This window comes from Cyprinus carpio, unplaced genomic scaffold, assembly GCF_018340385.1.
Source record: "Cyprinus carpio isolate SPL01 unplaced genomic scaffold, ASM1834038v1 S000006809, whole genome shotgun sequence".
Taxonomy (NCBI): domain Eukaryota; kingdom Metazoa; phylum Chordata; class Actinopteri; order Cypriniformes; family Cyprinidae; genus Cyprinus; species Cyprinus carpio.
Window position 1 is genome coordinate 896,059 of NW_024879395.1, and position 24,521 is coordinate 920,579.

Consider the following 24,521-nt stretch of genomic DNA (forward strand, 5'->3'; position numbering starts at 1 on the left):
CAACAGAAGCAGGACAAGCAGAAACAGCAGCAGAAGAAGCAGGAGCAACAGCAGCTGCAAGCAGTGGAGGCAGGAGTAGCAGGTGCTGCAGCAGGAGCAGTAGGAGCCACAGCAGCAGCAGGAGTTGTAGCGGTGGAGGCAGGAGTTGCTGCAGGAGCCACAGGAGCAGCAGCCGGAGCAACAGCAGCAGCAGCAGCAGGAACAGTAGCAGTGGAAACAGGAGTTGCTGCAGGTGCAGGTATTGGAGCAGCCGCTGGTTCAGGAATCGCTGCAGGTGTTGTATTGGGAGCTGCAGCTCTTGCAGGAGCGATCGGAGGAGGAGTCACAGGATACAAAGCAACAAAAGAAGCTGATTCTGTGTTTGACGCCTTTAAGACTGCAGTTAAAGTTAATTATGAGAATGCAAAAGAGGTTGTTAAAAAGGCAGAAGAACTTCCTTCTAACATTTATAAGAAGCTTCAATAGAATTTTTTTATTATAAATGAAATACAATTATTTGCTGTTGTAATTCTAACATTTTCATTTACATTTTATAGAACATACTACATCAGTAAATCAAGACAATCTGTTCTCTAAGCAACATGAAAAACTAAACTCTTTTTCAAATTATTTGTACACAGAACTGGATAATCAGTTTTGTTCATATGGGTTTAGCTGGTTGATTGGGATGATTGTATATTTCTTAATGTGATCGTACTTAATGTAGTATTTAATGTTTGCATTTGGTTATTATTCTTGACTGATGCTCAGTGGTTCCAGTCGGGAGTTCCTACCAATTGTTGTAGGTGGGGCCTTAAATAGTAAGACACCTTAGGAAGAAGTATTGCTTCCCCTTTAAAATTTTGCGCTTAGATCATAGACTTATGCTGCATTCCATGAAACTCGGATTTAGGATATTTCTCACTTCTAACAGATACCTGTAATATTTTAATGCTACTTAATCATTAGTAACATTCTGATACTGGGCCCGATTCAAGGAATGTCGCAAACAATTTTACATTAGTAACATGACAGTCGCATTGGCACATATTTGATCTATAGCCATAGATAGTCATAGTAGCCATAGATGCATACAGATGAAGTAGAGGTAGTGGAGGATCTCAAATTCTAGCTTTTCTTCTTCTGTTAACTTAAACATTTTTCGTTAACTGCAAAAATTGTTGGATATGGCACAGACCTATCTAGAAAATTTTCTACCAGCCACCACTGGTGTCAGGTGATGCTTCAACAATTATGACAAAGGTCTGTTGCTTGCTTTTGAGTGGACTTTAATAAGTTTGCATTACTCATATACATTAGCTGTTTAATTGGTTTCCTCAAAATTATTTGAGTTACCTTAACTTTTTGGGTTTTGCAATATGCTTAATTTTATTCATTGTGTTATTGAATGTGGTTATTTAGATCTTGAATTTTTACCTTTATTTACACAATTCATAAAGTATATGGAAACATAAGTTTATATAAGTTTATAGTGAGGAAGACATGGTCATGTTGTAGTTAATTAGGGGCAACTCATGCTAGGGTGATGGTAAAGGTTTATCTTAGTCTTTTTGAGCCTGTTGGCTTAAATTAATTTTGCATATGCCATTTATTACAAGTGACTGTTCAGGTCTCAAAACACATTTGTAATTAGTTTTTTTTGTTTAGCACTGTGGATAAATAATATGTCTTCAATAAAGGCTTGCACTGACTGTGACTCTGTATGTTGCTAGGCTAGGTCATGACAGTCTCTCCTGCAGTGGTTCCTAACCCTGGTCCTGGAGTCCAACCCAACACTGCACATTATTAGATGTCTCTCTAAGGCTGGCCGCACAATAGACAATTTTAAGCCCGATTTTGAGCCCGATTTGCACCCCTAAAGAAAGATCGGGGCCCGATTCAAGGAATGTCGCAAACAATTTTTTGTCAAAAAAAAAAAAAAAAAATCTACTCTATTGTGTCATTACAATACAATTATTTATCTGCTCCAGATCGAGACGGAGCATCCCCGAACTCAGATAGTACATATCAAACATGTTTTATATGTACGACTCTTCATCAGGCTGCCTCAGATGTGATACCCGGGATAGCCAATGAGAGCGAGCAAGCATCACCTACCAGTTGTTGCGTGCTTCTATAGCTGAAACTTGGCAGCCACAAACATGCCATGAAAGCAGAGTACATCACCCATATCAAGTTTTTTACTTTGTTTTTCACTGTGAAAAAGAACGTGTGCCAGGATAGCCAGCTGACAACGTTAATTGTCCTCTATTTGTTTTTCTTCTCAAGTCACGTTTGATCTCGCGAGTGAAAATCATCTAGTGTGCGGCCAGCATCATCTGACACACCTGTTTAAGGTCATGTTCAACGTAAAGGCTCTCTGCCTATCATTCTGCCTAACTGTGTCCCCCCTCTTTTCTCTCTTTTCTTCTATTTTCTTTTCTTCTCTCCCTCCCATTCTGCTGCATGTTTACTGTGTCCGTTAATTGCAAATACTCAATTAATAAATTCATAGTTCAAGCTAGACATTTGCATAATTGGTGTGGAAAGCAATACAAATCACACCACAAAAAGGCTTATCTTACTTAGTATTTTGCCTTATTTCTAGTCAAAATATATAAAAAGGCTTAAATCAAGATGCATTTACTAGATAAGCAAAAATACATAAGGGGGAAAGACATAAGAGACATAAGACATTTTTTCTGGGGGAAAAATCTAAATGAATTGGATTTTGCTTAAAACAAGTAAAATCCTCTTAAATCAAGATTATTTTTCTTACCTCACTGGCAGGTTTTTTTTTTTTTTTTTTGCCATGCAACTGGGAAGTCATTTGAAATGTAGCTATAGTGTCAAGGCTGGTCTCGCTTTACTGGAGGATTCGGCGAACCATGCGCTGTGCAAAATGGCGTAATTGTGTTCCGGCTAATTGTACAAGTGTTTATTTTAGTAAATAGCAATTTTTTTTTCATCCATATATTTTTATTAAAGTCTACACATACCCCAACTCTAAACCTACCCCTTACAGTAATAAAGATACATAAAATATTGTTGTTCAGCATGAGATAAAGGATGCAATATTGATGCACGCATGCACAGTAAAACCATTGTAGGAAAATCTGATGGCTAGCATAAAATGTCAGGACACTGGTGTCCACGAGAACGCAAGTCTGTTGTTTGCGTTTTTGGAATTGAGAAACAGCCATAATGTCTATGATGATATCAGCCTAATATTTCACCTACCAGACCGGAAATGATAATAACAAAAACGAAACAAACGTTAAGATTTATGCCCTGGAAGTCCTGGTTTAGTTTGGCCAACCACAGCTCCTTTTGCTCCTCAGACAGTTTTTTGCATTCTTTCGCTTGCTTTTTGTTATTTAACTTTTGGCAGTCTATAGTACTCCAGATGTTTTTCCTGATGTCCGACCGATTAGTATAGCCCAAAAGATGACAATAAGTGACTATTTACAACAAAAAAAAACAAAAACATACAAAATTCTCTTTAATCACAAACAAAAATAAAAAAATAACTCTATTTATCTACCTATTTACCTATGCAAAATGAGTTTTCTTTTAGTTTTGGTCTGACCAAATAATCATAAAACTGGAAAGTTTTAACAACCCTATTTCTGACCTGAAACTGAGGGATTTGACATAGTTTTGACATTTAAAATAAATGACCAGAACAATCAGGGACAATAAAGAAGATGATTGTATTGCATTTAGTACTTACATATAAAGCCTTACAATGAAAACACTCAAGTATAATTACAGTATTTCACAATAACATGGTTTAATATTCAGTTGCATATAATTAATATTCAAAAGCAGCAGAAATAATAAAAAAAAAGCATAAAAATGACATCTTAGCACCTGACTTACATAGTAAAAAAAAAAATAATAATAATTGCAGGTTTACTACAGATGCGCCATTATATTACACAAGCAGACAGGCAGGAAATGGTCCCTGTTGCTGGACTCTAGTAAGTGTAGTGATGTTGACAGTTTTACTCTGGTAAAGGTTTCCTTTTTACAACCGCTGTAGTGAAGAGGTGCCCGAAACACTTGACACGTGTTCACTGCAGGAGTTCTTCCCAGGAAATTGATTTGGAAAAGACCTCCCGCTCCAGCCAGAGGTCATAGTTCATTTGGAAGTCTTCCGGAAGGTCAATCCGCTGTCCCAGCACGCTTTGCAGGCAGTTGTCCACCGGGAGGAATTCAGGGTTGCTCTGGTTCTTATCGTAGCGTCGGCTGTTAAACTGTTCGATGCTGGCACGTAGGGCGCATTCTTCCGCCTGGAAATCCCACGGGCGAGCGTCCAGGTCTGCTGTCAAAGATGGCACTTGTTTAATTTTGACACTCAGGTGCCACAAAAAGTTTTGGGTGTAATAAATGATGCATTGAATCATTTACTGAAGACCCCAGAACATTCAAGTCCTGATTCTTCACCTACTCACCGTTTCCGTAAGCCCAGTCGTCGTTGAGGCGATGGCGCACTTTCTGGTATATCGCTGACATGGTTTTCATGTTGCTCTTCCTCCACTGTCGTCCCAGATACTTTGTCTGGACTTTGAGCAGTTTGAGAACATAGAGCTGCATCATGGCCTGCTTGACCTTCAGCGCCCTCTTCAGGATTGGAGCAGATTTGAACACCACCAACATCTAGAAAATGGCAAAATTTGAATGCCCTCTCCAGGTACAATACAGTGCCTTGCGAAAGTATTCATACCCCTTCCCTTTTTTCATGTTTTGTTATGTTGCTGCCTTATGTCAAACTGCTTTAAATTACTTTTTTCCACATCAATCTACACTCCATACACCATAATCGCAAAGCGAAAAACAGGGTTTTAACATCTTTGCAAATTTATTACCCTTATCTGAGACAGCTGAAATTTAGGTCATAATACACTTCGAGTGAATTTAATAACCTGTGGCAAATTCAATTGAATGGGTATGATTTGGAAAGGCACACACCTCAATAAAAGGTCTAATAGATAAAAATGCATATCAGAGCAAAAACCAAGCCCTGAGGTTTATTAAAAAAAAAAAAAAAAACCTGAACCAGGATTTCATCAAGCCACACATCTGGGGAAGGGTTCAGAACAAATTCTGCTGAATTGAAAGTTCACAGAAGCATGTAATCTCAGTTACCCTTAATGGAAGAAGTTTGAAAGAACCAGGACTCTTCCTAGAGCTGAGAGGTGAAGAGGTGGGGCGAAGAATGGCAGATAATTGTCAAATGCTGATGAGCAAAGCTTGACTCATCATACCCAAAAATTGCAAAAACGTGCTTCAGCTAAGTACTGAGTTAATGATATGAATACTTATGCAATACATTTTTTTTAATACAGTTTAGTTTTTTGTTTTTTTTTTTTTAATACATTTACGAAGATGTGACATTTCTGTTTTTGCTTTGTCATTATGTTGAATGGAGTGTAGATTGATGTGGAAAAAAAGTAATTTAAAGCAGTTTAACATAAGGCAGCAACATAACAAAATGTGAGAAATGAAGGTGTATGAATACTTTCGCACAGCACTGTAGATGAGCACAGAAAGCTCTAAAATAGAAAACGCATGGATTTGTTTGTGTGGTGTCTCACCATGGTCCTGGAGTGCTTCCATTTGGTGAGTTTATTAAGGATGCGCAACAGATTAATACAGGAGTACAAGTTCCTCCAGCAGAACTGATTATTATCACCAGCTTCCTGTAATCAAAAGCATCAAACAGCTCAAAGACTCGACTCAGATGAGGACTGGACACATTCGAGTGTATATTTTTCTCACCAGACTCTCAGCAGTGAGCTCTGGAAGCTCATGGACGATGCAGTGCGGGAAATCCAGAGCTGAGATGCTGCCGAAGAGATATGACAGATGTCATTACCCATAACGCAAGAACAAGTGCAGTCTTTATGTTCCGTGTCATTTTGACCCATTAAAACCTTTTGTGATTCTGAAATGAATAGAGTTTGACTTTAAGGTTCACCTGTTTTTAGCAGTGATGTAGGACATGATGTTCTGGTTGAAGAACTTCAGTATCAGCGGGATACAGTTGGCAAACACCAGATGCTGCGCCATGTGCTCAAACTGCAGCAGAAAACTTGCATTTTAATGGACTTTTAAATGCTTCAAATCACATTTTGTATAATATTACGATAATATAACTGGTTTGTGTGAGAGTTAGATGTAAGGTATGGTTACGGTACCACAAACATCTCCTCACAAACAGCTTAGAAGATGTGCGTTTATATACCTGATAGACGTGATTGAGTTTGAAGTGTTTCAGCAGCAGCAGCAGTATAGCTGAAATGGCTTTGACGATGATTTCTTTATGGCGATTCACATCTACACCCAACTTCATACTCTGAAGAACCGTAGTGCTAGAGAGAGATAACAGACAGACTGTCAAACTATGCATGCTTAATGTGCAAAACTGAAGCAAATTTAAATAAAGAAAAAGTCCACTGTCTACTGTCAATAGCTTAAAGGGGTCATCGGATGCCCATTTTCCACAAGTTGATATGATTCTTTAGGGTCTTAACGAAGAGTCTGTAACATAGTTTGGTTAAAATTTCTCAATGGTAGTGTAAAACAACACCCTTTTAACCCTGTCAAAAACAGCTCTTTTTGTAGCATTTTCCTTTAAATGTTAATGAGCTCTGCTGACCCCGCCCCTCTCTTCCGAGCTGCTCTCTGAGGGACTGTTTACTTTAGCCGCATCTTTAGTCGATTTGCAAAGATTCATTAAAAAAACCTTATACTCACTTCTTCTGTAGGTGAAGCTGGATCACGAATGATTCGCGCAAACATAGACACATTTATGTAGATCGGGGCGCATTCCCTTCAAAAAACAAACGCAATCCACTGTGTCTTCAGCGGCTCAGATGTCGGGAGTAAATGACAACTGCTGTGTTCATTATTACATCCAACAACAGAACACCTCAATCGCTTAGAAGTCATTCTTGACTACATCTGCTCCGGCGGTGAAACAATGGAGGACTAATGACAGTTCACTCAGGACGGGTCTAAGGTAAGACACCAGTCAAGTCTGTGCTGAAACACTACTGTCAATCAAACTATCGTGGGAGGGGCCTGTCTGTGTGTCGTCACAAAGACAGACATCTGAGATCGGCTCGATTTGAGTAAGGGGTAATGATCACATTTCAGTTCAAAAAAAAACACTGGGTGGATTTTTATCATTTGGGTGGTTGTGTAAACACTGCACTCACATTTCAGTTCAAACAACTTGTAAAAGTGCATGTAGCATCCGATGACCCCTTTAAAGTAGTATATAGAATTGCTCATACAGAAGTCACTTTCAAACCAAACAGTTTTCTCTTGTTTATAGTGGCAAATTCACCTGACCAACTTAAAAATGAGGACAATATGTTTGGGGAACTTTTCTGATTGCATGGATTCCTATTGTAATGACTGGATTTCAACTGTGAAATTTAGCAAATCTCAGGAATAAATTACATTTTAAAATGTATTCAAATAGAAAACAACTTTTTTAAATAGTAAAAATGTTTCAAAATGTTAGTTTTTGTTGTACTTTGGATCTAAAAATCTTACAGTTCAGAAACTTTTGACTGCTATTGTATGAAAAGTGATAATATTCAATTTAAACAGTTTAGTGACTTCTTAGTTTCCACTCTGACATAAAACCTTGCACGACTCTATTAAAATGACTGATTTTTGCCCATAAATTTTTGTTGAGCAATGCTAAAGGTAACTACACCTTTAGTAAAGATACATATAAAAAAGGTAGTCCGGCTGAGAGAAAGCACAACAAAGGTATAAAAAAAATTACACAGATAGTTAACTAGTTACCTAAACATAATAAAAACTAACATAAATGAAACAAAAAACTATATAGACATAAAAAAAAAACTAATAAAATGACAAAAACCATAAAAATATTACTAAAAATTTTGTCAAATTTGACCAATCGCAATCATGTATTCTAGAGAGAATGTAATGAATATTTATAACCCAAGAGATATTTTTTACAGCATCTGATGACAGGAGATCACTGTTGCCATGGTAACCCTGTTGAATGGTGAGGGGAGTTTGTGTTTGGACATGATTTACCAATACAGCTTCAAACACAGACTCATGTTGTTAAGAGAATCACTTTGATTCAGCGAGTCAGTTGACTCATTCAGATCATTAGCTTGCAAGTTTCATTCAAGAATCCTGAAGTCCGGCTGAGAGAAAGCACAACAACATCTGCAGCTGTGCTGTTTGACAGTGTCTTACGGCATTTCCTCGGGCAGCACGTCTGCCAGGATGTTGATGGAGTCGGTCTTGGCTTTGGATGTGGGAACAACACAAAAGAAAATCCACAACAGCAAAATCAGAACACACACACACACACAAAGCCTGTCAGTATGAGAACGGCTCAAATGTTATAGGACTAGTGTGCAAGTGACAGTTTCTCACCATATACTGTGGTAAGCTGGGTAAAATACCCTGGTATAAGAGCTCTGTGGCACACAACTCCAGCTCTTCCTCACCCTAAACACACAAACAGAGTGTGTGTGTGTGTTAAGCTCACCATCAGTCATTATATTGCAGCTCTATCAGTGTACAGTGACTCACGCCGGACAGCGGGGTCTTCAGGTACTCCTCTTCTTTAGTGCTCTGGACCTCAGCGATGGACACATACTTGTGCTGAAATGAACACACAAACTAAATGTTAACACAGCAAACGCTAATGCATTTTATTAGAACAATAAACCACAAAACACCAAAGCGATAGTGGTTTTACTATGGTTAAGATTAGTGTTGTCAAAAGTACCGATGGATGTTTTTAAATTTCAGTACAGACTAGTACTGAAGTAGGTACTTTTGACGACTCTTCTTAAGATCATTAAACCATTTCAACAAGCAATCAAACAAACTTTACTTAATAAAATAAACCGTGACAACAGCAATATGAGACAAGTTTAAAAGACATATGTATGGGGCATTCTGCAGAACTGGTCAAAACTGCCGTCCCACAACCAGAAAACACATTAAAAAAATCAGTTAAGTACTCAAATCTTAGATGTTTACGGAGATCCTTCTATTATCTATTGAAACCCACAAATATATTTATAATGTTAGTAAGCTTAATATATATAAAATCATCATTTAGTGGCTACTTTTAATTGGGAGGTGGCTGTCTCGAACCCTAATCCCTAAATTTCAACTTTATAAAATTATATTAATATATTTTTTTTCCCAATGTTGTTTTAAAGGTATCTTTTTGATTCTTTTAAAAAGTGAAGTTCAACAAAAATATTAAAATGTATAAAACGCATTTTCAAGTTTTCAAGTCACTACCGAAACAGTGTATGTTTTATGTGTGTCTCTCTCATATCTACATGTTGAGCAGACAGACTCAATAGTTTTGAGGTAAATGTATTCAAAAGTATGAAAAACACAATTTTTCTATAATCAAACACTTTTTTTTGGGAGTTATTCTATAAAATTAAGTTTTTATGAGTACAACTGTTTAGAACTATCTAACCGTGTGGCTGATTAGCATCTTTGAGCTAGCTTCAAAAGTTTCTAAAATTGTCACTACTGAAACGGTCACAGCTGAAACATTTGCTGAAGTTTGGTAGTGACATCTTTGTGTGTATATATATATATATATATATATATATATATATATATATATATATATATATATATATATATACCAAAACATCAACGACTTAAAAATAACAAAATTTAATTATTTACAAAATATCAAACAAAACATCAACTACCAAAACAGTCATGACTGAAACATATCATCGTTTTGGTAGTGACAAAAGGGAACACACATAATCCTTTATTGGGGGGAAATAAACTAAATTTTAGTACGATAATTAACATTTTCTGTATTTTAGTAGTGTTTTAGTAGTGCTTTAGTACGTGAATAAAAATTCTGTTATATGATGTGGTTGCTACCAAAACATTACTGTCACTGCCGAAAATGTGCTGTCATGACGGAGACATGGGATGTTTTGTGAAAAATAAAGTATACTGAATTAATAGATGTTATGATAGTGTCCGGTTCAATGTGTATTTAAACTATAATGAATCCTTAAGTTTTGAAATCAGTATGATCAACTTTTTGCCTTTTACAAAGAAAAACTGGATTCAAAATACAACAAATCTCATAAAGCACACTTGAAATATTGTTAAAATTGTAATTGTTATTGATTTACCTCTGAAAACTTTTTAATACAATGGAAAAAAAATAGATTTACAAGGAAGATGTAAGCAAAATCTTTATAGGTCAATATAACCCTTCTTATTAAATTATATATTACTGTGTTTTGGTAGTGACAAATTTGGGGAGAGGACAAATCTTCCAAAACTTTCTGAAAATACAATATGAGAATTAACGGCACAATTACTATAAATGTGTATTATTATACAATATACACTTTTGCATACATGCAAAATTTGTGAAAAAAATAAAAAAAATAAAACCAAGATGTTTCCAACTCCTGACTTCGAACCAATTCTGTAAAATGTCCCATATATGGATCATATTGTAAATATGCATAATATGCATGAGCAGGGTGGGGTTATGTTAATGAGCCATGGCTTATGCAGTGCTAATTACCTGTTTGAGAGTTTTGATGCTTTCATGTATGGGTCTGGGCAAACCAACCACCGTATCCGTGTCACTGCAACACAAATGCAAACATGCATCACTGCGGCTCACAGGAAATAAACAATCAAGCTTCAGAAAACACACTCACTTTCCCAGCGTGTAACCGATGAATTTACTCCTGCTGGACTCCAGGAAGTTTTCAATATCCTTTTCCTTTTAAGACGAAAACAGAATTTGTATTTGAGAAAGCCATCAAATCAACCCCCATATCAAATGGATGAAATCAAGCTCCTACCTGACTTTTGGAGCCCACGGCAGACCCTTGGGAAAACAGACCCTCTCAGAGGGGGGATGCGGGATGGAAGGCGGCATGACCTCATCACGCTCCAGCGGGAAAGGCTCCGCCTCCAGAGAGTTGTCATTATCGTCGTTTTCCTCTTCGTCCTCGCGGGCGTCATCAGCTTTATACGGGTCCTTCTCATTAAACGCATCCAGATTGTCCTGCTTTATAAGCGCCTGAAGAAAAAGACAATTTAAGGATTATTTTATTTTTTCCTAAAATCCCACAATGTGCGTCAAATTCTGTTACTTTGTGTTCTCTCCGGGCACGTCTCTGTTGTTGCTCGATGAGGTCGGAGGCAGATGCTGGCGGGGACGCAGCTCTCATGCTCCTCACCACACGGATGCTGTCCTCCGGCAGCGGCGGGAGACCCAGTGCCACCCGTTTACTGACTTTACTGCACTGCAGCTGATCGAACCCTCCCAGAGTGAACTGGGATGCATCAGGAAACACACAGACACTAACATTTTACACAACAGTCACTTGGTGTGATTTAGTCCAAAGCTGTACTTTAACCCACCAGGATGGTCTTCCACAGCAGTAGCAGGACTTTCTTCATGGGGAAATGGGGCGCGTGGCCGCTGCAGAACTTGGTAACCATCCCAAACAGCATGACGGAGACAGGCTCATGGTTATAGAGAGGAGAACCTGCCAGGAAACATTTGAAACAATTCTACTCTTACATAATCCATACATGTATCTTCAGATAAACCAAAACATTTTAGATCAGCTGGAACACATGCAGACCGAGTTCAGACTTGAAGGTTTCTCTGATGGTTCTCCACTCTGGACTGTCTGTGGGTTCTTCACGCTGGATGGCCTCCACCATCAGATACATGATGTTCAGCAGCACCCTGTAAACACGCACGCAAAGAGGTTATGGAGGACTGGGAGTGCCACTTAAAAATAAAATTAATAAACCAATGATCAGCAATCCACCTACGAATAAATTACAAATGACAAATAAGTACACATTTTAATTTGTTTAGAAATGTAGTTAAATGAAACAGTAGGAAATAAATAAATACATCATATTTATATGTCTATTTATGAGAACAAAAAAACTAAAAAAAAACACATAAATAAATAATAAATTCAAAAAATCACATCAAAAAAGCAAAAATAAATATTTACAAGTTTTATTTATGTTTAAAATGTAATTAAATTTAACAAAATAAATGAATACATGACAAATAACTGACAAATAAATAGAGACTTAAAACATTTCTTTTAAGTTTTGTTTAAAAAGGCAGTTAAATGTAACAATACATATTACAATACAATTGTAACAATAAATCAATTAACAAAGTTGACAAATAAACAGAGGTTTTAACTCATGTTTAAAAATGTGGATAAATGTAACAAAAAATAAGTTAATCGCTGTTTAAGTAAACAAATAATGTAGTTAAATACATAAGTAAAACACTTACTAAAAATAACTTATTATTAAATCATAACACAACTTATTAAAAAAGTAATAAATAGACATTTGAAACATTTTATTTAATTCTTGTTTAAAAATTTAGGCAAATGTAACAAAATACATAAAGAAATCACTTTCAAATTGACAAAAAATTTAGGCAAATGTAACAAAATACATTTGTTTTAAAATCGCTAAATAAATTTTGACTATTTTTTAAAAGGGAGTTAAATTTAACAATAAAATAATGGATTATTAATTTACTTTTCAAATTGACAAATAGAAGTTTAAAATAACAAGTTAAACATAACAAAATACAATAACACCTAATTTTATAAAGTTGCATTAGCAATTGCTTTTCTATTTGTATGCATCAGCTAAATTAAAAACGACATATCACAATTCACATGTGGGACAATGAATGCTCCCTGCCCTATTAGTCAACAACTAGTTAGCATACATGTAAAGTGTGGTGTTGTACCTGAGGTCAGTGCTGTCAGCCAGAGAAATGGCAGGTTTCCTGACCGCACTGCTGCATGCAGCACTGTTACTGAGAGACATTTAACACCGAGTTGAGTTATTTAAGCTTACAGATGTGAAATATGAATGTCTGTGCGTGCAGTTCATCTCACTCGATCTCCATGTTGAGCAGCTCCACCAGTGCAGTGAACGCTCCCACATCCAGCAGCAGGAAGACGTTATACCTCATCCAGTGCTGCACCTCCAGCTCTGAAGAGCACTCGCCGAACGTTCCTGAAAACACACCAATCAGAGCTTATTAACACTGAAATGCATGCATAAATAAAGATTACAGATTGCGATTTACCTTGAGCCATGTACAGGATGGCTCTGGCGACTTTTAAGCGGCGCTCTCGGCCGATCACGTCCAGTCCGTCCAGCAGACGCATGGCATGAGCTCTGTGCTGAACCGAATCCAGTTCGGTCCATTTCTGATCAGGCACTGCAGAAACACATAAACATGATCTTTTGTAACACATAGATCCTCTTAGATGCACAAAAAAAAATGTTAATGATGAAACCTGCAAATGTGTGTAACTATGAAACAGTCAAGTGAAAAAATAAAGAGCTTAACACTTACTATGAGTGTGGAAATCTTCTTCGAAGCACTTTCTGTTGAGCAGGAACTCTGGTCCCTCTGTGTAACTGTACAACTCTACAAACAGCGTTTCATATGAAAACATCATGTTATTGTTGTCTGCAATTTGTTTATGATTTGCAATATTATTACATAAGAAAACAGCAGTAACAGAACCAAATCGCTCTCACCTGACAGTTCAACTGTCCATTTATCGGCATCTGAATACTCAAACTCCAGATCAGGAGTTTCTGAAAAACCCTGAGACACAAACACAACATAATAGTCTGTTTATCATCCATTTTTTTATGTTAGATACAGTCTTTCTGAGTCACTGTAATTGGCCATCATCAGCTGACAACTGATTACAGCTCAACCTTTCAAGAGAGACAAAATAGCTGTTTGGAATAAACTCATCCTTGTGGTGCTTGTATTTATTGTGCGCTTGTAGGGAAATTCAGGCTATTTTTAAAAACCGTAGGCCATATTTACTAAAAGTTTGTGGCAGCACAAATCCTCTTTTGGCGTTAAAATGGTACTTTCAGGAATTGCTAAAGAAATTAAGAATTAGTGCTGAATTTTGCGCCTGATCTTATTGAATATGTATTTGTAGGCATTTCCCTTTCAAACGCAAAATTTATGGGAGGAGAGTATTAAAATAAATCACGCAAAGCAATTTACTAACGTTTGAGCTCGTCAAATTACTAGTATTTGCATCATTTTTTAATGGTTAGAAAAAAAGAGTGACCTAAAGGTGCTGTATGTAGGATTGACACCGAGTGGTTGAACTAGGTATTGCAGTCCAAATTCAAAATATTGGATTTTTCAACCGCACATTTTCAAAGGAGAATAACTGACTATAGCATTGTTTTTCAGATAAACAAATATGTTAACTTAACATGTTTCTTAAATATCTGCAAACATATTATGATATTTTTATGCTTTAGTAGAGTCAAAGTCTTACATCCAGCACCTTTAAAGCAGGCGGTAGCCTAATTTGCGCTGCTCTTGGTAGGTTGTTCTTCTCATTATGGAAATGATGTGGCTGCGTCTGTGTTCTTTATTGTGCACTTTGTCAGTAAATCACCCACAGAATTCTCCCTTTCCATCGCACTTTCATTCAATCAACCACCAATCAAAACTAACCTTAACTAACTATTAAATAAATCCCCACACAAACAATCAACAAACAAATTAAATAAAAAAAAAATAACCTAACTTTTATATGTTATTTTTTTTAACACACTTAAGTAATTTTTAACTTTGCAATAATGTCAAATTAAACTTTTAATTTTAAGTACTTTTTTTAAATTATTGCATTAATAACCTATGACTGGTTATACTTTACAGATGTGTTATTTATAATACTTAAATACATGATATACAGGTTTAGATTGAAATGACGTTTAAGTATATTTTTAGTTTACTAAAAAGGCTTGACAGCACATTTGGCAGCACTCACTTTAACCATATTTCAAAGAAAATTGAATTATGTAAATACTTATGAAGCTATATTAAAGTTGGTCATAAAGGCAATCTACAAAAAACATTAATGTGCATTTATTTTCAATTTAATCTATAATACATTTTCATGTTAATAGCAAATGTCATGCAATTAAAAGACTGAAAGCACGGCATTTAATCTGCACTTGAATATATTCTATTAAAGTATGTTAGATCCACAATAAGTAGTCTTTTTACTACAGAGAGATGCTAGTGTTTAAATATGTTAATATTATGACAAATAGGATTATGTTTATCGTACAGTCATTCAGAGTTATCTAGGGTTAAATAACCAATCAGAATGAAAAAGCCGAGAGAAGAGATGAATCACAACCATTGATGGACGATGTTAATTACATGAATCAATCATTCTCTGTGTTATTCATTAATGTATTTGTTCACTAATGATAAGATAATAAGAGAGATTTAAAAAATAAAAGCAAGTTAACTGTTTAACTGTTGTTTGATGAATTTTGAGTTTAGTTACTAAACACTGGTCATGAACAATTAAAATAAAACATTACAATAACGATGCTCTTTTCATATTGTGAGCTACAGTTTATTTAATCAGCGCTGTATAAATAATTTATTAATTTTAATCTTTGAATGTTGCTGATGTTTATGCTAACACTACACAATCAAAAGGGTCTAAACAGCTTCGTCTGCAATAATCACAAGGGTTTGTAAACAGCTTCTTCTGACCCGTACCTCAGAGTCCTTCCTCTGGTTTCTGCTGAACTCGCCTCGCATTTTATTCGGCAACATTTGGTTCTGTTTCTGTTTGTTGTTAGCTGATAAACCGACACCGTCCATCTTCACTCCACTTCCGGTTCCCGCTCCATACTCTCGCGATACTTACAGACATCTCGCGATGCTACAGCCTGAGGCTTCAGCGGCTCCTGACGTGATGTTCAATGGTTTATTTCATGACCTTGATTTAATATAATTATTGCTATTTTTTATTAACACAAATATAAATAAACAAATAAATAAATAAATAAATAAAAGGGCAACTAAATAACAATACAAATAAATAAATAAACAAAAAAAAGCTCAAATAAATAAACATATACCTAAATTCAAACATAAAAAAAAAATTCAGATTTATACATCATCTGAAAGCTGAATAAATAAGCTTTCAATTGATTTATGGTGTGTTAGGACAATAGGATAATATTTGGATGAGTTACAACTGTTTGAAAATCTGGAATCTGCGGGTGCAAAAAAAAAAAAAAAAAAAAATCTAATTATTGAGAAAATCGCCTTTAAAGTTGCCCAAATGATTTCTTAGCAATGCATATCACTAAACAAAAAAAATCAGTTTTGTTATATCTACGGTAGGAAATATACAAAATATCTCATAACCATGCTGCTTATGACTACTTTTGTGGTTCAGGGTCACATATAATGAATATAACATAGGCCTAAATGTACAAAAAGCTGCTTATGACTACTTTTGTGGTTCAGGGTCAAATATAATAAAAAAAAAAAAACACTAAAAATACAAAAATTAGCCTAATTAAAAATTAAGATGATTAATTGTCTATACTGACTTATATCCACAAATTAAAATCCAGATACACATTTTAAAATTTTATGGATCTTCACAAATATTAAAAAAACTTAAAAAAAAAAAAAATCTTTATATTCCTTTTTAAAATTTATCTCTTGAAACCAGAAAAGCAGAGGATCTAGGCCCTGTTTGATGTCAAAACAGCCTTCTTCGTGTCATGCCCTGAGAACATAACCTCTTCATGTCATGTTCCATGCCCTGAGAAACATGTAGCAGAAAGGGTAGGGCTACTCTGTTTAGTAAAAGAAGGGGCAAGGGCTCACGGTCGATGACAAAGAGAAACCTTCAGTGCTAAGACTACTTTAGGTGAAATGACTTACGTGTATGGCCCACCAGGGGTCGCTTAGAGGATCTCAAACATGTTGCCAAGGCTCTGTGGAGGCTTATTGGTAAGAATGACTAGAGGAATGACAACTCATTCCGTTTTTTTAAGTCAGGGAGGTCAGAGGTAAATACAGTTTCGCATTTGTTATCCACATTTTTAGTACACAAGACACCGAGTAAATACAAAATGCATTTTTGAAAAAAAAAAAAGAGTTCATTTATTAAGGGAAAAAAAAAAAACAAGCTTGTCCAACCTGCCTTGGCCCTACGTGAAAAAGTAATTGCAAGTAATATTAAAACTAATAACTGGTTGTGCCACTATTTTGCGCAACAACTGCATTCAGTTGCCAATGCGCGAAAACTGGCAATGAGTCTTCATATCGCTGTGGAGGCTTTTGGCCCACTCTTCTTTGCAGAATTGTTTTAATTCAGCCACATGGCGGGTTTTCAAGCCATTGAATGGACTGACTAGAATGTCAACCTCTCCACGTTTTTTTTAAGTCAGTGAGGTCGAGAAATACGACATTTTCCGCATTTAAGTTATCCGACTTTTGATTAACACAAAGGCAACACTCTTAAATACTTAATGCAGTTTTTCCTTGAGCATTCAGAACCAAGACTTGCTGGTGTATTAAGGTGGGATCAGCTGTCCAAACCTGCATAACCCCTACGTGAAACTAGTGATTGTCAATAATGCGGTCAAACTAATAACTGATTTGTTGCAAAGCGCCGTCACTATTTTGAGCACCAACTGCAATCAGGATTTTTGCGAAAACGGCAGATGATCTTTCATTATCGCGTGGGAAGTTTTTGGCCCACTCTTCTTTGCAGAATGTTTTAATTTCGTTCAGGGGGACCACATTTGGCGGGTTTTCAAGATGCACTGACTGATTAAGGTCACTACCACGCATATCAACTCCGATTTAAGTCCGGACTTGATTTTGGAATTTTTAAACTCTTACCTTAGATTTAGTTTTCTTGAGCCATTACAGAGGTGGACTTCTGGTGTGTTTTGGGTCATGGTCCTGCTGCTAACCCAAGTGCGCTTGAGCTATGTGAGGTATACATATATATATAGATGGCCAGTATACTATATCCGCACTGTCAGTTTTTCTGATAGAGAGCTAAAAAAAGAGAAAATTCATGGCAAATTATAAAGCAATCATCAGGTATCAAAAAGGCAAAGCAGCCCCAGACTATGATACTGCCAGCACCATTGTTGACTGCTGTAATTATAACCCTGAAACTGCATGTTCCTTTTCATTGCCTGCACTGTAATACAAAAAATCAATTTAAGTCCGGACTTGATTGGCCAAAACCTTAAATTTCTTGAATTCAGAGGTGGGACTTGCTGGTGTGTTTGGGATCATGTCCTGCTGCATATAGCTTGATGGGTCACAAAGATGCCAGTTTCTCCTTCAGGATTTTATGATAGAGAGCAGAATTCATGGTTCCAAATGATGGCAATCGTGCAGGTCCTGAAGAGAAAGCAGCCAGACCATCACACTCACCACCATGTACTGCTGGTATGATAAACCCTTTTTTACAATGCACTGCCCTGTTAAAAAAAAAACAACATAACAAAGGAAATATTATTATATATATATATATATATTCTATATTATATCCATATATATATAAGTACCCTTTTAAAACAATAAAAAGTATGCAAATTATTAATAAACTCATTTATCAAAAAAAATAAATAGAGTACTTGCAGCGTTTACTTCTGTAATAAAAACCTGCTGTTCTCTTTCATTATCAAAATACATATTTTTTGAAATAAACAAATCAAAAATCCATACCAAGTTAGCTGTGAAAACTATTAATGTCTTTATCTCACCAATTCTCCTATAAACATTCCCAGAAGTGAATGACACAATCTGAAACAAAAAGTAGCCTTTCTGAAAGATTTTGTGCCACTGTACCAAAATGGAAAAAAGTGACTGGAAGACTGCAGAAAGGGAGGAAAAACCCTTTCACATAGTTAAACATCTGCAGAAAAAAAAAAGAATTAAAACATTCCTGTTCACATCATTAAATTCGTTGTAACACAGATACATTTTTACAAACATAATTTTACTTATAGGCATTTGAACTAATAGAACGCTCCTAGTTCACATAGCCAAAAAAAAACGAAAACCAAATACAAAGACAAAATGAAAAACAAAAATCAACAAAACAAATCAATACCAATACTCAATTCAAGGTCTCTTTACACTTATTCAGTAGCGCTCACTTGCATTTCAGCATAGTTGACATAATTCAAAGTATTGGTCAAAGCCATTTATGATATATAATACATCAAGCAAAAACCCTTCAGTTCAGTTCTGAATTTGAATCTTGACCCCATTCATTTGGAAGTTCAATTGTTTTGGAAGTGTGGCCACGTTAAAAGATGAAATACCACCATGTAATTAATATATTTTTTTTGTGTAAATGGACCTTTAAAATGTAATACATAATCACTGAAAAGGAACAAAACATCTGCGATAAAATCCAAAACATTTAAAAAGAAGCATGAAAGCGTCTCAAAATTCAAACTTGATACACATCGCAAGCAATACACACGTGTATTTTAAATTAAATCAAAAGTTTGGAAAAAGATAAGTTTGGAATTACCATATTTACATCAGAAAGATGTTAAAACCATTTGAGTGACGTTCTAAAGACAGAATTAGTAGAATATGTATAATACTGAATGTCAAAAAACACATCACAAGAAACACCCCAATATCAACAGAAAAATACCCCAAAACTCATGAAAAGGGAATTTGTAGGAATATGTTTTTTTTTTTGCATTGTGACAAATTATTTTAAGTTTTTTTTTTTTTTTACTATTTGAATAATTATAAATTAAGGCAGTATAACAAATGCTACCAAACTGTAAAAATACATTTTTATTCCCACATTACAATGAGAAAAGGTGTTTTTGTTTTTTCTTCACATTATGGTAATGAGAGTTTTGATGGTAAAATGTGCTTTTTGAAATCTAATGATCTAAAAATGTGCCTCAAGCCGTCTGCAACTGATCCCGAATGCAGCAGCGAGGGTTGTCTTCAATGAGCCAAAAACAGCTCATGTTACTCCTCTCCTCATCAGGTTACACTGGCTATCCAGGAAGCTGCGCGCATCAAATTCAACCGGTACTGATGCTTGCCTACAAAACGACCACTGGCACAGCTCGCAACATACCTAAACTCCACTATTTAAACTTATGTGCCCGTCCAAGAAGTTTGCGCTCTGCAAGTGAACGAGGCCTTGTGGTGCCATCCCAAAGAAGGTTCAAACTCACTCTCACTGACTTTTTCCTGGACTGCTCCCAGCTTGGTGGATGACCTCTAAATCAATTCGAACATCCAGTCTTTACTCATCTTCAATAAAACATCTTAAGAACGACCTTTTTTGCCAGCACTTGACCAACTAATACTAGCACTTACCTTTTCTTTTCTCTTCTATTCTTGAGGGGGAGAAAAAAACACACACATGAGCTACGTGTTCTGTGCTAGACTAACCTGAGAACTTGTCTGGCACTTGTTATACCGTTGGTGGTCCTGATATGCTTCTGTTTGTTCTCATTTTAAGGTCGCTTTGGATAAAAGCGTCTGCTTAAATGGATTAAATGTGAATGTAAATATTAAAATACGTGATGTAGGCAAATAACTCAGTTTAATATTTAACTAATTTACTGAGGTGGCATCGTTGTTAACATACAAAAATGATGATAATTTGGTTGCAATGGCCATAGCCAGGCTTTGAAAATTAGTGGAGGTCCAGGGGTTTTTCTATAATAACCCCCTTATTATAGAACTGTGCTATAATAACCCCTATAAATACAAAACTAATTATATTACTTCTCAACACTTGAAAAGAGACAGAAAATGTAGATGTTTTTGAGAGGATGCTCATTTTTAAATCATACCCTATTATTGCATCAAAGTTTGTTAATACTATATTTATGGGGTGGATAATTTTAAATCAGTTGTTTTATTATTCATGGCAAACCTACATATTGCCCACCAAACGTTTATCTTTCGGATAGTCAAGACGACAAAAGACAAGACCCCGACAATCAGTTCCAGTGACGCAGAAGGTAAAACGTAGTTTCATACATATTTTGACGTGATTGACCCGGGTCGAATCCGCCGTTTTGGCGAACTCTTTTCTCCCTTTTTTAAATTTCAAATCGCATCAGAAAAGCATTTATTTTCAATGAAAATGATAAGTAAACTAATCAAAAAGTTAAGGTAGCCTAGGTGTAGGGAGGGCTTTAAATATGTCCCAATAAGGTGGCATCCATTAAATTAGACTAACTAATTTGCATCTGTTTTTGTAACTACAATCACTGAAGGTGCAGATAATTGACACTATTTGCAGTAAGTAGTATAAAGAGCGGAAAACCTGCTATTTTAACATAGGTAAATGGAATCTTTTTCTATTTGCACTTAGTGTAAATAGCATATCACTAAAAATGCTTTGCTATTAAATATGCGCTGCCCTTTTTCCTATTACTGCCAGACTAATGCCGGCGATGCAATGTTGCCGCCAGATGTTGCTATTAAAATAAACCAAAAAAAAAACCTCTAAATAAACAAAATAAACCGAAATTATTTCCAAATATTTGTGGAAATTAGATAAGATAAAAGTTACCACTGACCCTAAAAACCGTAACTTCCTACTTGTATAACTTTTCTAAAGTGTTCATTTAGTGCGAAAAACAAGTCATAAAACGCTTATATAGATGGATCTGGCAACACGGAGGCTGCGTCTGCGGCGCCTCGCTCACATCTCCTGACGAGCTCTTCAACAACTCGGGAAGCAGCGATCATTTTAATAACCACAGACTCAAACATTATGGCTTATACATGCAGACATTCATATGAGGAGTTAAGCAGCAAATTATTCAATCAGAGAACAATTTTTATTTTCATACATGAAAAATATAACCGGATGTCAGGCCCTCGGTGACCTCCTAGCTGGTCTACGGAGCCTTGATTTGGTGATAATTTAAAACCTTTTCGTGAATCACAGTAGTGTAGTCATTCGATGATTGGAAATGAACGGATCGCCTGAGCTTTAAAACGCTGCTGAGCGAGTGTCCAAGATTACTAAAAGATAATAATAAATACGTACAATTTAGGAACGTGTTAACGTGTGTTTATTTTTTCTTCTCAGTATTATTAATAGCATTTTTAAATGATTAATGAACATAAAAGCATGAAAAAAATTATCGATGATATGATGAAACCACAAAGCTGACGCGGAGGTATGTAGAATGGCAATATAACCAATCATTTGGAGTATTATTGCTTAAATATATTTGCTATAATCTACTTGTAGCATGTAATATAAAATTACATATGACAATGTTTTTTGCGATCAGCTTCCGAATCCTCACGCGCAAAGTGGTATACGTCACCGTCCGAATCCGTTCACGTATTTGTCACTGATAGCTGGCGGCGACTGAACAAACTAAAAATAAAAAATAAAAATAATCAAATATTTAAAATATACAAACACAATACAGTACAATACAAGAAGAAAAAGAAATAGAAGATTAAAACTCACTAAGAAAAAAGCATTCGATGTACAATCAGCACTAGTGACTGAAAGCACATAATATGGCTTCATAAATTACTAACTAGTAAAGATTTAGTGTGTGCCGGTGTGAGAAAACAGAGACATGTTTATCAGGAGACATACACAGAAATTTAAACAAACAGTCTGTATATAAAATGCACCAGAGAAATGTAAGGTAAAATATACATAAATGTAAAATAAAACAATGGTATAAAGAAATATAAATACAACAGGACCACTGATCTTTAAAATGACTCACTACTTTAAAATCACTGATTTGAGTCTGTGTACAGTGCCCATATTAATTCAAATTTTATTTATTACTTTCAGTTTATGTCGTTTGATATAGAAGTGCTAAATTACATTCACAGTTATGATCAGAAATATTTTAATAACTTCATTATGGACAAGTTTAATCTTGACATTATGATGATGAAGGTCTTACACTATCAGCCTCTTTCTCTCTCTGTTTCTCCTTTAAAAAATTGCAACAATAAACATTCAACATTACTTTGTGTACTTGTATGTAATTTGAAGGTCTAATCCTCTTCTACCTGTATGCATTAGTAATCATTTTTAAATTATAATCTACTTTTCTTCTGCTGTTGATTTCACAGGTTCCCTCCAGAGCTTTAGACTGAGCCTAACCATCCACATAAAAACTACTAATGTAGTTCACACTAGTGCTCCAGAGCGATCTTTCCTGCTTAAGCTGGAAGGAGGAAGCAGAAGAACAGTGTTGAGTGGAAACAAGCTGAAAATTAGTTACTATATTTTAATTAGTACAAAAAGACTGTAACAAAAATATTTTTTATTTTTTAAATATAATACATTTAAAAAATGTATATGATGTTTGTTTGTTTGTTTGTTTGTGTGTCTGCGACAAAATGATGTTTACTCACAGTTTACAGTTTGAGTCTCGTAGCACGTCACTGAGCTGCTGCTCTGAGTCTCCAATCATATTGTATCGCTCAGATCAAGCTCTTTGTAAAAATGCAGGGGCTTTTGTGTCAGACAAAGACTGAGTTAAATAAGAAACGTCTGTAATGCCACAGTCATATAGACTAGAAAGAGAAAGACAGACAGAGGAAGAACATTATTTTCCTTGAAACACAGTGTGATATTAACCCAGAGGGACACAGACACGTATTTTGTACTAGACAAAAACACAGTAACATAAAAAATAAAACACACTACAACAAGATACAAATAAATGATTACCATCACAAAATAAATTCCCAGTGTTTCCCTTTCATTATTTAAACCATTGTGGTCCGCCATAGTATGGAGGTCCATCATAGGTCCTAATTTGTCCCACCACAGTTTGATAATGAACCAAAAATCTTTTAAAGCTGTCATTAACATAAACTGCTTCAGCAATGAATGCATCACTCTCAGACAGTCAGTGAACAGCTGTGAGTGAAGGAGACAGACTGAATGAATCTGCAGTTCACTCTCTGACAGTAGATGGAGCTCAAGGAACAGAGGTTTCCCCGAACCCCGAAACACAAGCAGACTGCACTACTTTCTGTTCTGAAAGTCACCCTTTCACAGAGAAGGAAGTCAAAAAATATTACATTCATTTTTTTAATTATGTTAATATTTACATTTATTTATTATTCAAGCTGCCATGCAGATTTTGTTTTTCATTTTTGTGTTATCAAACAACACTTAATACTTAAGGTTGAATGGTAATATTTAATTTTTAACAATTTATTTACCAGTGCAATATAATATCCATTAACTATGTGGTCAGAGGGGTGTATAATAAAGTCCTTTTCAAATGAGCCCGTTTTGTGTTTATATTATCTGAGATTTGAGCAATTTCTATCTATATACACCGCGGGTTCCCCTTACAGGGAAGTCCGCCCCCATGTTTCTACAGTAGCCCTAAACGGACAAAACTGCTCTACAGAGCGCGTGTCGTCATTTTGTTGTTCTTGCAATAAAAAACAGACACAATGTGGAACAGTACATTTAACATTAGCAATAACATCCGATTTATTGAAATAAAGTAAAAATAATTCCTTAATTACACTTTGTAAAGAAAATCTCACTGCTCTCCTGCTCTCTTTACCAACGACATCTTGACCTGTGTCGGCCACCGCAGCT

At 35.7% G+C, this 24,521-nt stretch overlaps 1 protein-coding gene across 1 annotated transcript; it reads right to left on the reverse strand.

The window, feature by feature from the left end:
* Positions 1–3,673: 3,673 nt before the first annotated feature.
* On the reverse strand, positions 3,674–15,822 carry LOC109067567 (striatin-interacting protein 1 homolog). Its single transcript, XM_042756171.1, has 21 exons — positions 15,641–15,822; positions 13,621–13,690; positions 13,433–13,507; positions 13,160–13,294; positions 12,966–13,086; positions 12,815–12,883; positions 11,661–11,767; positions 11,434–11,561; positions 11,163–11,345; positions 10,869–11,089; positions 10,722–10,787; positions 10,583–10,646; positions 8,578–8,649; positions 8,421–8,493; positions 8,236–8,335; positions 6,230–6,356; positions 5,963–6,063; positions 5,764–5,830; positions 5,580–5,684; positions 4,437–4,641; positions 3,674–4,303 (listed from the first exon to the last, which is right to left on the reverse strand). Exons 1-21 carry the CDS (start codon positions 15,743–15,745, stop codon positions 4,056–4,058), a joined length of 2,442 nt encoding a protein of 813 aa, XP_042612105.1. The 5' UTR covers positions 15,746–15,822; the 3' UTR covers positions 3,674–4,055.
* Positions 15,823–24,521: the final 8,699 nt, after the last annotated feature.